Source organism: Corapipo altera, unplaced genomic scaffold (assembly GCF_003945725.1).
Source record: "Corapipo altera isolate COAL_440 unplaced genomic scaffold, ASM394572v1 46, whole genome shotgun sequence".
Classification (NCBI taxonomy): Eukaryota; Metazoa; Chordata; class Aves; order Passeriformes; family Pipridae; genus Corapipo; species Corapipo altera.
The window spans coordinates 11,124,376-11,139,165 of NW_020884883.1; the positions used below are offsets into that span (position 1 = coordinate 11,124,376).

The following is a 14,790-nucleotide window of genomic DNA, read 5'->3' on the forward strand; positions in this document are numbered from 1 at the left end:
CATCCTGGGAACACAAATGTCTTAAAATTTCACATCTCAGTTATAGTCCAACAGCAGTGGGACTGAGTGTGCTCTTTGGTTAAGCTGTTCTGACAGAGAACATCAAAACAGACACATGGATCCCATCACACTAAGGCAGGGGTCAGAATGGTGCCAATTCCTTGGCAGGAAAGTGGACAGGTTGCTCTTATCTCACTATAAAAATCTGTGGACTTCCACATATCCTAAACCTTGTTAAAAACCAATGTCACGTTCACAGAACCATGACTACAAAGTTTTTAATCCTTCTCTCAAGTGTTAGAACTGTAATCTGGAAGCAAGACTACAAAGAATACATTACACTATAAAGACCATTGCATTGAAGTTAATGCAAACTTTAAACTCATTGATAACAAGATTAAGATGCTCAGAATCAATCGTATTTCATGTTCCTTTGCATCATCCAGGTCTTGCCCAGATCTCAAAAGAATCTCCTTACGGTACAGCATATAAGATTGCTTATGGTATAATGGCACTAACAGCAAAAACCAGTAACAATGACAACTCTTCGTTGAGCAAAAAAATCCCCTTCCTCACATTAGAAACTTGTTTCTCTCCAAGTAGTTAGCAAGTTGGAGGTTTTTAGGGTATCACTCTTGCTTTTAAGTGCTGCAAGAGCATAAAGCATCATGTTTGCTCTTTCATTTGGAAGTAGGGTATGACACAAAGGGAGACGGAAGAAGATCAAAAACTCTAAGAAGTACTATTTACAAGAACAAAGAAGAAAAATGCAGGGTTTTTTAAGGACAAATAAACATGTTTTTAAAAACCTTGCAAACAAAAACCAAATCAAACCACATGAAAAGACAGCTCCTAGAAATGCCTCAGCAAGTTATTTTGAAGATGAAAATTGTACTACTTCCGGTAGGACATGCTGTTGTGGCAACAGCCATTGCTAGGCTTCTGCTACCCAAATGCCTGCATGAGTTACCCACCATTTCCAACAAAAATGCCTTTTAACTCTGTTTAAGGGGGAATAATTATGTGCAGTCGTAAATTTTCCAAAAATTCACAAATGCACACACATAATGGAACAATACTGCAAAGCCAACGCTTTTAACTTAAAAGCATGTTCCAGTGAACAGGATGAGTTCTGTGTATTAATTTGGTCGGACTGCCCCGGTTTCCCAAACTCAGAGAAACGTAACTGCCTAAATATGAAATTATAGGTAAACAGGAGCATAAGCAATCCAAGAACTCACCTGTTTAATTTTCTGCAAAATCCAAACATTGAAAGCAAATAAGTACTCACAACTAATAAACAAACCAAACCAACCAAACAAAACCCACAACAAACCAACATACCAACCCAACCAACCAAAAAAAACCCTCCAAAAACCCTGAAGAAAGATCTCTGGTCTTAACTGAGGAAGTGTGCTTACCTTAATATACCTACAATTTTTTTAATAGCACATTGGACAATATCCTTGGGAGAATGACCTAGATCTCCAACAGCCACTTGTAACAACTGCTGTATCATGTCCAGGGGCTGACCATCTATACACATAGCTACTGCTTGCTCATGGATTTTTTCTTTCTCTGACCTTGACAAATCATATAAATAGCCATACTTCTGTAGTGTATCCTGTGAACAGATAATTTTTGAACACTAATCAGTGTTACTAATCAGTAAGACCTGCTTATTTGCAGGGCTGTATCAGAATCTTCCTTTCTGCTAAGAATTAATACATACTGAGAAAAAGAAGAGATTGATGGAAGTGAATTTTCAAAAACCAGGTCAACAAAATCAAAAGTAGAAAACATTAATAAAATATGACAGAAGAATGATGTCTATCATTGCTAGTCATGGTAACACTCAAAACAAACATTTGATCAGTAATCATTACCTGTTCGCTGTTTTTCAAGTAAGTGATAAAACTGTGATTGAGTGTTTCCAGATGAGCAAGAGATTGTTGCAAGTGACTCAGAATTTCTTCATAAGCAACAGAGGGATTTTCCACATCTTTCATGTCATCCTCAGAAGTTTTTTTTCTTGATTTCTCAGAAAGATGTTTGACTGCCTTAATAGCCTTCTTAGTCACTTCTATCCTGGCTTCAACTGGCAGCTGAAAAAGATTGCTCAATTATTTATTCATTCATCACCCATATGCTACTATTTGTATTACAGTAGTGCCTAGAGGTCAGGTGGCTCCACTGCTCCACAACACAGCATAAAACTATAAGAAGTATATGAAACAACTTTATTTCTTATAAGTCATTTATTTAAAAATTATCAGTATTCCATCACTTTCTTCTATTGTCCTTCCTTTTACTGACATTGACTCATGCTCATTTTAAACCATATGAAACTTCTTTTCCTAATAATATTTATTACTTTTGTAGACTGCTACCTTATAAGCTTTGATTTTTAATTCTGCATTGAGAGATATCCAAGGACCACTTTATAAGACTAACTGAAAATTAAATTGTTTGCCTTTTGCATCTCTCTTAAGTATTCCATCTAACTTATATCTGAGAGAACAGTGTCAATATACTGCCAGTTTAGAAGTCATAATGCCATAAGCATATACAGAATAAAGCATTCAGAAAGAAAAGAAAAAAAAGAATACAGGTTCTTCCCAAGACTATTTTAATTTTGCATTCACATTTGCATAGTGCCAAAATGCAGCACTATCAACATATCATTTCTCTGGTTATTTTATTCCAAAACCTGAATTGCTATCCTCTATATTTCTAGTCAGCTTCAGTAATGAGATTTGGTACCACAGCCAGTAATAAAAAAAAGTGTAGCTTAGGGGCTAGTTTATGTTTTGTTTGCATGTGAAGTTTTATTTTTAAAAAGCTTTTACAGGTTAAAAAGATTTTTAAATCTATAGGTTGTAATGTGTAATGAAAAATCCTAAAAATCTCTTTTCAAACCAAAGAACATCACATACTATTTCAGCTCAACAGATTTCACTCCTGAGGGTAAAAACTCATCTCATAAGCCCATTCTTCTCAGAGTATGGAAGTATTTATTAATAGAGCACTGTGCAAGTAACATTCACTTGTACATGAAGATGTTGACCTTGCTACTCTTATTGCCAGTGATTAACATGCAACTTCAAGATTATGGAAACAGCTCCCCTCCTTTTAATGCCACAGAAACCTGATATTCTGGCAACACTGAAACACAGAATGCTTGGAAGGGACCTCCAGAGAGTATCTGGTCCAAATGCCTACTTAAACAGAGCCACCTAGAGCCCCTTGCCAAGGATTACGCTGAACAACTACAATGTGGGAGACTCTACAACCTCTCCGTGCAATGTGTGCCAGTGATCAGTCACCCTCATAATGAAAAATGTTTCATGGTGTTCGGATGGAATTGTTGGGTCCAGATCCCACATCTGCCACTAAATCACAGAATCATAAAATGGCCTGCGTTGGAAGGGACCTTAAAGATCGTCTTGTTCCAACACCCCTGCCATGGACAGGGACACCTTCCACTAGACCAGGTTACTCAAAGCCCCATTCAACCTGGCCTTGAACACTTAAAGGGATGGGGCAGCTACAGCTTCTCTGGGCAACCTGTTCCACTGTCTAACCACCCTCGCAATGAAGAATTTCTTATTAATATCCAATTTAAACCTACACTCTTCCAGTTTGAAGCCATTCTCCTTTGTCCTGTCACTACATGCCCTTGTATACAGTCTCCCCCCAAGTTTCTTGTAGGCTCCCTTCAGGTACTGGAAGGCCACAATTAGGTTACCCCATAGCCTTCTCTTCTCCAGACTGAACAATCTCAATTCTCTCAGCCTTTTCTTATAAGAGTGGTGCTCCACGCCTCTAATCATCTTGAATGCCCTCCTCTGGACTCATTCCAACAGGTCAATGTGCTGGGGACCCCAGAGCTGAATGCAGCACTGCAGGTGGGTCTCACCAGAGCAGAGTAGAGGGGCAGAGACACCTCCCTTGAACTGCTGCCCACACTGCTTTTGACCCCAGCTTTACATATTACACTAACCAAATGTCATGTAGCCATAAGCCAACCAGACATACTAGAATGGAAAATAATTACATAGTTAATTCAGAAGCAGGTTAAACAGCTATGGAATAACAAAAGTTGGCTCCCAGTTCCTACAGGGAGAGAGAAAAAGAAGAGGAAAAGCAGGATAAAGATAGTTTACCACATGAAAGAGAGAGGAAAGAAATGAATGAGCCAAGGTAATCCCTGACCACCTCCCAGAAGCAGGGCAATGCACAGCCCTCGTCCAAGCAACAACTACCTTGGAACACACCCTCCAACTCCTTGTTACTACTGAGCATGACATTACATGACACAAAATGCACCTTTGGCCAGTCCAGGTCAGCTGTACTGGCTGCATCCATGCCCACTTTTTGCCCACCTTACAGCCTACTCAGGGCTGAGTTGTCGAAAAAAAAAGCCTTGACACTGTGCAAGCAGTGCTCAGCAAGGGCCAAGATGGTGTGGTATCAACACTGTTTTAGTTACAAATCCAAAGCACACCCCCACTGAGGCTGCTATGATGAAAGTTAACTCCATCCCTACCTGACCTTGTACAATTCATCTGGAAATCAGTTTCAGTGTTTGTAAGGAACCAGTTAAAGAAAAGGTATTATTCATGAAGTTTCCTATTATGTTGTCTTGAAGCAGATTTAATTAAAATAACAATATAAATAAAAGGCAGAAAAAAGTATCTCACACTTATACTAAAAAAAGAAGTACTGTCAAATATCCATGAAGAAAACAAGGTCAGACAAGACAAACCAACTGAACTGAAGTACGGTGATAAAAAGCAATAAAAAGAAGACAAGTAATTCAGAAAGTAACATCTGAATGCAGTCACGCTATGTAAGAACACTATTAACACATTCCTTGTACACCTTCAGGCAATGTCATGCCCTGTCGTTTTCCTTAAGTGTTTTATGCAGCGTTAAGAAGTCAATCAGACAGACAAAAGATAGTGAACATTATTTTGAGCATTTTTTTTTTAAACCGAGCTATTTATACTATTATTTTAAATGGTATTTAAAGTCATTCAATGGCACTAAATTCAAGAAAATTATTCAGGTTAATATCCAGTCGTAACAGGTTCCCAATCCACACCTGTCAAAAAAGCATTACTGACTCAGAGAAAATAAGTCAACATTTCAACTAAAAACATTGAGTTGCAAGCAAAGTCCTTTTTTTCATGAGAAGTTGGAAGAGAAGCTAAAAAAGATGGATTAGTAAAAAAAAAAAAAAAAAAAAAATGTTGTCAGCTATAGTCTGAATGAATGATGAATGTGCCTGAGTCTATGGAATGCTGAGAGGAAGAGCCCATGCAAAGAAAATTTCAGCTTTTCTTTCTCTACAGGAGACTTAACTGGTGATACAATCACTTTTTACTCTGCTTTTGCTATCTAAAGCTGTAGCCTTTTCTTCCTAATCAACATACAGTGCCAATCTCCATTTCTAGTGTGTGCCAACAATGAAAACACAATGATTAAAAAAGACTATTTTCAGATTGCTGTGGTTTTGTTGCGTTGGACTTTTTTATCCAGAGTATTGTTAATCAAAAAAACATCAGGGCAGTGACCTATGAGTTCTGAAACAGATGGTTCTCTGGAGACATAACCGACTCTACAGCCCAATGAACAAAATGCTTACAACAAAGGAATAAAAAAAAAAATACCTAAAATGTTTCACGAAGATCACAGAAAGGGGAATAAATGAGAAATCATCATAACAAAAAGTTGATATGATCATTATTATAATTAAGAATCTATGACAGCAGTATTATTTAAAAGCAAATAGAGCTGCTGGAAAAAAAGATGACAGACTTAAAATGCATACAAAAATGTAAGTAGTAGTTCCAATGAATATTTGGAATATCTCCCATATAGGGAGAAATCTGTTCCATACACACAAATACCCTATTCTTAACATTACAGAGGTGGACTGGATTATTATTTAGTCAGAAAGACTTAAATAGTTATTTAGAGTTAAAAGCATTTCTGAGTATAAATGCCACAAGCAGGAACCCTCTCACTGCTTGCAGCAGTGAGCTGCTGCGGTCAAAGGATCAATACTTCAGTCCTTCAATGTGTGAGGTAGGTACTGACAAAGTGTAAAGGACTTTATCTGTTTCATTTACCACAAACACAACAAAAGTATTGCATCAATCTTCACCTTCTTCAACTACATTAACCCTGTTACTTTGGGTCTATGATTTATTGAAGTCCCGTTATGATGCATCTCTGCTCACACAGTTCTTGCCAGCCAATGTCACCGTGTCTATAAACCCTTAAGGCCCGAATCTTATCTTCCAGGTGGTAACTCACTTCTAATTGCAAGAAACATGGAAGAAAAGAATCTCTGAGCTCTTAGCACTAAAGTATCTAACACTGTGTCACATCTCAAAATACAATCAGCGTAACAATGTTTGTTGCCTCTTCATTAAGTGCAAACTTCTCATCCATTTCTCCAATTTCGACATTCTCTCATCCCCTTTTGCCCAGTCAAGCACTGCTCATTCATCCTCCTTTTCATTCAATCCACGAGAAAGCTAAAACAAAGAGCTTGTGGAAGGGGAGAGGAAGAAGAAAGCCCCTGTCAAAGCCCATCACGTTCCCGTTTTTCTCAGTACGAACAAGAAGCTGCAGAAGTCAGTACTAAATCCCTGTGTTTTTGTTCCCTTTTGCATAATTCCACATTCTGCCTCCAGGTTCTCTGCCATATCCAAGTGACACACCAAGTAGAAGAAGCTGCCTATTGCTTTGCTGGCCCATCACCTGCCTCTCCTTACTACTACTGACATATTGAAACAGTGGGGGATAGTTTGATGTCTGTTTCTTAAGTTCCCACATGGTGACAACAGCAATGGTACCTTTGAAGTTGAACCCACGAAGCCTACCCTGTTTCATAGCCAACCTCCCATTACTCCTTATCACTTGAGACTTTTTTTGATTGTTTCTGACCAAAAGGGGTTTTTCAATGGAGGTGCTGTTCCACAAGAGTAACACTGGAGTACATCTCATCTTCTCCTTGGACTACTCTCTCTCTCTCCTTTCCTGCTTTCCCCTTCTGAAGGAAGGAGTGGGAGGAAGATGAGGGGTCTCAGATGTTTCCTTTTTTTTTGTCAACTCACCTCTCAGCGTTCCTAAAAAACATACTTGCACTATCCCACTTCAAGCTTCCTCTAAAAAGAAATCCACAAATTTTCTGTATGTGAGAAAACTCAGTTGTCTCAGTGACAGCACAAATTATTTCATGATAATGACCATGGTTTTTGCAGCCTGGTTAAATATGACGCAAATCATACACCATGACAAACATAACTATGTTATGTTCCGGTACAGGAATGGGAAACTGATAAAGTAAAGTACTTGGTCATAGAACTGGGCTGGGAAGAATGTGTCAAGTCAGAGATTAAAAGAGTGAGTACATGACCAGAACAGCCTCAAACCAGATAAAATTTAAGTAACAGGTACAGACCTAAAGGCAGCTTCTAGGCATGAAGCATTTTTCAGACTAAAGTTAGAGGAAAGAGATCTCAGAGAAGATTTCAAGGTCTACAATGACAATTTCTCATTGTACACATCCACTTGAAAACTGGATGGGATCCTGAGGCAAAACTAGTTGCAAGCTGGTTAAACAGCTGTTTCACTCCCAAAACCAGTGTAGGGGACATACTAAATTAGATCATTTGACCAACTGTTTCAAGCACTTCCTGAGTATCTTTCATGGCCAAAAAAGATAATATATTTCTACTACAAAATTCTGCTTGGCCACTAAACACAATAATCTTGCCATCAGTATTTCTTTCTTGCTACTCCTACTCATCTTAAGAGAATAGTGAAACTTGAAATTCCCAAGACACATTAACAGCAAGAGTTTCAAGCAGTCACTAGCAGTGGTGATACATAAGACAGTACTTCCTTCTCATTAGGTAACAGTTATCCCCCTGATATCTCAGTCCAGGGTCAAGTCTGGCAATTAAGGTCCCAGGATGAGCCTCAGTCTTTCCCGATAAGAATGAAAAAGTACTATCATGGGATAAAAAGGATCAAAACACCTAAACCAAGGCAATAGTTCTGCTAAACAGGTTTAAGAGACAGCTGATGGAACTAGTGATAAAATGTGTTGGTCTAGCATGACAGTCAGATCACAGCACAAATTTTGTGCTGACAAAGCTGCTTATTTTCCCAGTCAGCAATTTTTTTTTTTCACCAAATTCTAATATAGATACAGGTTAGATGAGTTGTAATAAACCTATACTAATATTGAGGGATCATTAAGACAGTATCCAAAGAGGGAACAAATTGAAATTCACCTCAGGAAACATTGTGAATAAAATCCTCAGAAAAATTATCACAATACAGAATAAAAAAGATAAGACAAAAAAACACCCCCAAACTAGAGAACACCTCTTTATCCCCTTTTCATTTCAGATAAAGTTAGTGAAGACATCTCTAGATCTTTTAATAAGGTAAAACCTAAGAAATCTCATTTCTCTTTTGTGTGTCACAGTACAGATACATACATGAGGAAACTTTATGCTGAAAATGTCCTTATAAGTAAGTTTCACTGGTCAAAAAGAAACTGCAGATTCAATAATACATGTTACAGACATGAAAGCATGTTCTTTCCAAACCAGGCTTTCAGCCAGATGGCAATTATATCAGAGTTTACCATTTATATTATTACAGTGCTTAGAAACCATATATATTTGGCCCAGAATTCTTTTCTCTGTGGAGCATCTTATTCAGAATGCAAAAGCCTAAGTACTAAGCACAAACCTGTGGCACAATGACTTTTAGGATGAGTACAAATAAATAAACAAATACAACCACCAAATATCTGGTGGAGGGACAACACAGCAGGGCACAGGCAATCCAGGGAGGTTCCTGGAATGCATTTTCTTCACCAAGTGATTGAGGAACCAACTAGGAGAGATGCTATGCTGGAACTTGTTCTCACCAACAAGGAGAGGCTGGTGGGGAATGTGAAGCTCAAGGGCAGCCAGGGCTGCAGTCGCCATGAAGCAGTGAAGCCTTAGTGCAGCAAGGAGAGTGCACAGCAAGCTGACTACCCTGGACTTCAGGAGAGCAGACTTAGGCCTCTTCAGGGATCTACATGGTAGAGTACCACGGGATAAAGCGAAGAGGGAGCCATGAAAGCTGGCTGATATTCAAGGCTAGCCTTCTCCAAGCACAGATGTGATCCATACCAACAAAGAGTAAGTCAGGCAAAAACTCTAGGAGGCCTGTGTGGATGCACAAAGAGCTCTTGGACAAACTCAAACACAAAAAGGAAGGCTACGGAGGGTGGAAGCAAGGACAGGTACCCTGCCAGACATACAGAGAAATTGTCACAGTAGCCAGGGATCAGGTTAGGAAAGCTAAAGTGCTGTTAGAACTAAATCTTGCCAAGGATGTCAAGGGCTACAAGAAAAGCTTCTATAGGTATATCAGTGATAAAGAATAGACCAGGGAAAATATGGGTCCTCACTGGAAGGAAATGGGAGAACTGGTTACCTGGGACATGGAGAAAGTTGAGTCACTCAATGACATTTCTGCATCAGAAACTGGTGGATGAAGGAAGAGAAACTGATGTCATCTACCGGTAAATGCAAAGCATTTGACACTGTCCTGCATGACAAATGGCACACAAACTGGAGAGACAAGGATTTGACTCAGTGGATAAAAAATTGGCTGGATGGCCACATGCAAAGAGTTGCATTAACACCTCAATGTCCAAGTGCATGGAGAGCATTGACAAGTGGCGTTCGTCAGGGTCGGCACTGTTTAGTATCTCCATCGAAAACATGGACAGTGGGACTGAACCCAGAGGAGGCCATAAAGATGCTCAGAAGGCTGGAGCACCTCTCCCATCAAGACAGGTTGAGAGAGCCGGGGTTGTTCAGTAAGTAGAGGGCTCTGGGAAGACCTTAGATCAGCTTTCAAGTACCTAAATGGGGCCTACAAGAGAGCTTTCTACAAGGGCATGTAGTGAAAGGAAAAGGTGAAATGGTTTTAAACTGAAAGAGGGTAGGTTTAGATTAGATATAAGGAAAAAATGCAGCAAACCTTCATGGCAAAGGGGTCAGAACTAGATGGTCTTTAAGGTCCCTTTCAACTCAAACCATTCTATGAGTCTATGAAATACACAGTATCTTATTCTCTGTTGAACAGGAACACAGGGACTTTGGGGTTCCATCAAAAACTCTCTTATCCACAGAGCTAACTCCTCTAACTGAATAAAAATCCTTTTTTTTTAATATATAATGACAGCCATATAAAGAAAAGGTAGGAATAGGAAGGTAGGTTCATGAATATATCTTTAAAGAACATAAAATGAAAAATATAACATTTGCTGAGACTTTCTTCTTGATAATATGAACTGTGCCTCACCTGAGGACTAAAATTCTTAAAAAAAATATCTGCTTACCTTTGTGACAGCTTTTGAAGAAAAGGTAATTTCATCAATGAAAGTGACAATATCACCTGGATCAAGTCTATCGAAGTATTTTGAACACATATCATATGCATGTAGCCACTCATCCATGGTTTCTGGTATCTTTTTAATGAGATGGTGATCACCATTCCAAAAAAGTTTTGGTAACCAGACAGTATAAACAGAGCTTGATGACAGCATGCTGCCATCTTTTTTAGGAATTTTGGGAGCCAGTTTGGAAATAGATAAGATATTTTGACTTGTAAGGACGGGCTCCAGTGTTTCCAGAGGATTTTCATTTTCATCTGTTAGTTTTTTGTAATTAAGACCTAGTGACAAAAGGAGGAAGAGGTAGAAGTTATTAACAATTAAATCACTCAAACTCTACAATTATGTATATAAAAATCAGTACTACACTAGTATCCGCAGAACTAGAAAGACTCTAACCCATCCCCTTTTACAAACTTACATACTGACAGAGTGGGATTTTATGATGTCCTGGCGCATGTGAAATTTCTCAATCCATGGAACGTATTTTAACATTATATATTGATAGAACAAGGGGGAATGGCTTTAAACTGAAAGAGGGTGGTTTGATATTTGAAGGAATTTGATATTTGGAAGGAATTCTTCAATGTGAGGAGGTGAAACCCTGGAAGAGGTTGCCCAGAGAAGCTGTGGCTGCCCCATCCCTGAAGTGTTCAAGGTCAGGTTGGATGAGGCTTGGAGCAACCCATCTAGTAGAAGGTGTCCCTGCCCACGGCAGGTGTGTTGGAACATGATGATCTTTAAGGACCCTTCCAACCCAAACTGTTCTGTGATTCTATGATACAAACTAAAAAAAGTAGATTCTCAAAGAAGCAAGAGCACATATAGAGTATAGAGAATCATGCTATTATTTAAATATAAGGCCTAGAAACCCTCACGTTCCTCAAGAAATAAGTCTTCATTAATTTAAAAATATGTATTCTGATCATGCTACAATTGGTATTTACCACTTGGCAAAAAAATGCAAGGCACTAATCCCAAGTAAACTAAGTAAGGTCAACATGTCCTAGAGACAGGACATGTAGATACATTTACATCAGTATCTATAATTAAGAGTCCTGTTACTACTTTGGTTCCTACAGGAAGAAAACCCCTGCAAATTAATCTAGCGACAACAGAAGTATTTCTAGCAATAATACTATTTTAATCTCGTATCATATAATTCCTAAAATAACTGACTTCTACTGCCATGTTTTTATTCATGTACTTCAGGTCTGTAACCTCTGTAAACACTTTGATGTTGTTTCTGGACTCCTATCCATCTCTAAATCATGCTGAACACTGAGATTTTTGTTTAAGTGTGTGCAGTACAATAGATTTAATTTTTTACCATACTAAGTGACTAATTTATGTCTGATGTATGGTCCCAGGACTTTTTTTTTTGAGCAACATTTAAAATAACTTTTTGGCAGATTTTTCTTTGACAAGCATCATAGAACTTGAGTGTTGAATAATATCAACAAGAACTGAAGGTTATCCCTCCTCTCCAAAAATTATTGACTTTTTTCTTTCTGCAATACATGAATTCATATGCATCATGTCTCCAAACTCTGCAGCAAAGTTAGTGTCCAAAACAAATGACGTTCCAGTACTGAACAATTAATTCATCCCCACAGTAGGCAATGCAGTGTATATTTTTCATTCTGAAACTGGATTTGGAGTCGGACAACTGAAATGCAAGATACTGTTAGTACTTGAATAACAACCAAATTGAAACTAGTATTCAAAATTTCAGAGTCCTTTGCAGTAGTGCATTTTTACAGGCATTATCTGAAAATGTACGATGAAGATGTCGTACTTCCACAAAAGCAAAAAGTAACATCAAGGATAAGAGACAACAAAAAATATTCTAAGACAAAAAAATTATCCTCACTAAGACAATCAAAACCACAAAATGTTTAAAGTTCCTAATTTATTCTGTAGTTCAGACTTTTAAAAGGTAAACTGTCTTAAGTATCTTTCATGTTAAATTTGAAGTACTAAAAATTATGCTGTAGGAGGTTGGTATTTTTTATTTTAAAATTCCGTGAAATAGTGACAATAATTTTAACTCATGTCACCAACAGAAATCTGTTTTTAAATACTTTTTTCTTGCTGTGATCAAACAGATTTCCAGTAATACAAACAGAAGGAACTTAATAAGACTATGAAATTACTTGCATTCATCTGATGTGCTCTGAGAAAAAACAATTACCTGAAAGTATACACTAGCTGAGCATAATCATATTAACACTTACATACCAGAATAATAAATACAGAGATGAAGAAAAGAAAGAGGTACTCTCCTACCTGGTGCAACTGCTTTGAATTTTTTCAGGAGTCGGATGTGAGTTTCAGGTTTAAGTGTACGGTTCACCACTTCTGAGCAACCACAGTTTTCAAGGAGTGTAAAATAATAAAGCAACCGCTGGTGATCCTGGCCTTCAATACTTGGGTAAACATATTTAACCATGTGTTCATGTAAGGTTTCAGGATTGGTTTTCAAAGTCTCAAAGAGTCCAAGACCTTGTGCTCTTTCTTCTATTTTCAGTGTCGATAACCTGCGTTTAGAAATAACTTTTGTTTAAAGGTCTGGACGTGCCATGAGACACTCTTCAGCTGCACACTTGGGAGACAGGACAATACTTTCCTTTGTTTAAGGTATCATTCATAAATATTTAGATAGTTGTTATTCTCTATAAACAAAAGTTAAGCAACTCTTCTATTTCCTGATCCTGCTATCTGTTGACTTGGACATGCAGATTAAGGGTCATGAATATTGAAAAGGTAAGTATAGCTATATGTAAAAGTAGAAATACATCCAGGGTATGTGTAAAGGAAGCCTTTATTAAACAAACAAACAAACAAACCAACCACTTGTGGCGGAATGATGTTCGAAGATCCTATTGCCCAGTTAGAAGTTTTCCCAATCTATTATATTCTATTTTCTGTAGTTAATGAGTACCTGTGCATACTTCGAGAGATATTATCAATGAAAATTGGCTCTTGCCCACCAGTTAATCTATTTGACACTTATTCATGCTTAGGATATTTTGTCTGACAGTTTTACCAAGTTGTTCCTTGAACTGTCATCCACGAAAGCTTATGAAAATATCAGCAAACCCCGGGTTGACCTCAGTCAGTCTCACTGCTTCAGGAAATTTTTTCCTGACTCTTTTGAAAACAATACGTTAGCTTTTTCATAGCATGAATTCAGACGTTTCCAGCTGACTATGTAAAAGATAATCACTCCTTTTTTCCCTCAGTTGGGAGAAAAATGGGTGCACATCAAGGAAGTCTCATCTTTAGTTAAGACCTTTCTCAGTGGAATGTTTAACCTAAAATCTGAGAAAAGAAGTAACCTACAGATGACTACTACCTTGAGTCTCCCCAGAATCCAATCATGTTACGTTAGGCAGTACATTTCATTTGGAAATCTGATCTTCATTTGATTTTCCTCTACCTTTAAAACTGATTAAATCAGAACTTCATCATTTTTCCCCTGAGTACACATGACGCACGTAAGTCCATGTTTCTCTTTGATATCCAAGTAAAACATATCTCAGTTTCATTCCTAAAGATGATTTTCTTACAGCAAATACCAAAACCACAACCCTCTCAGCTTAAAAATTATTCTCTGATTTCTGAAGGAAAATAAGATACTTCTGAGTTATTTTTACATCTACAACCTACCCCATTTAGGCTGTTAACCTTGCAAGAGTTATTTTAATTCTCTACGTTCTTGTTATTTGTTAATTGTTGTACCATATAGGGTTCTACCATAAATGGAAATAAAGCATCATTCACACTTCATATCAGGCAAAACAGACACTTGGACCTGATGTATCTGCAGGGTGTGATCTGACTATATTTTTCTGTTCACATCCAAAGTTGAAACTAAAGGCTGGCTGGGCATAAAATTTTATCAACAGGATCAACAGATGTTTGCTTTGTGTTTTTAGGGCAGGGTTGATAGTGGATAGGAAGGGTTCACCGTATTATTCACAAAGATTCTGGAATAAGGGGTTCTGTGAGAGGCAAACATAAAATTTCCTGTTGCTGAAATCATAAAATACATTTTATAGAATTTTGGTAATTAAATATGATCAGATTTTTCAAAATAAAGAAATTTCCACTTAATTTTAAAAAATGTCATTCTAAACAATTTTCAGCAGACCCATATTCCACAGAAAAACATGTGATATTTCTTTGTCAAAGAAATAGTTAATACAAACTACGTAAGTCCATCTTTTGAGCTTCTCCTCATGTAAGGTGGCTTATAGAAATACTGCATATTTGGTTAAAGAGATTAAGTCTTAGAATAA

At 37.7% G+C, this 14,790-nt stretch overlaps 1 protein-coding gene across 1 annotated transcript in view; it reads right to left on the bottom strand.

Moving 5' to 3' along the window:
• The window catches only part of NBAS (neuroblastoma amplified sequence), a 169,800-nt gene that overhangs the window by 50,531 nt on the left and 104,479 nt on the right, over window positions 1-14,790 (bottom strand). Inside the window, exons 43-46 of the mRNA XM_027641066.1 lie at window positions 12,776-13,026; window positions 10,433-10,767; window positions 1,887-2,105; window positions 1,422-1,624 (exon numbers count right to left, since the gene is read on the bottom strand). Of these exons, the coding sequence (XP_027496867.1) occupies window positions 1,422-1,624; window positions 1,887-2,105; window positions 10,433-10,767; window positions 12,776-13,026 (1,008 nt within the window). The remainder of the gene's footprint in view (window positions 1-1,421; window positions 1,625-1,886; window positions 2,106-10,432; window positions 10,768-12,775; window positions 13,027-14,790) is intronic.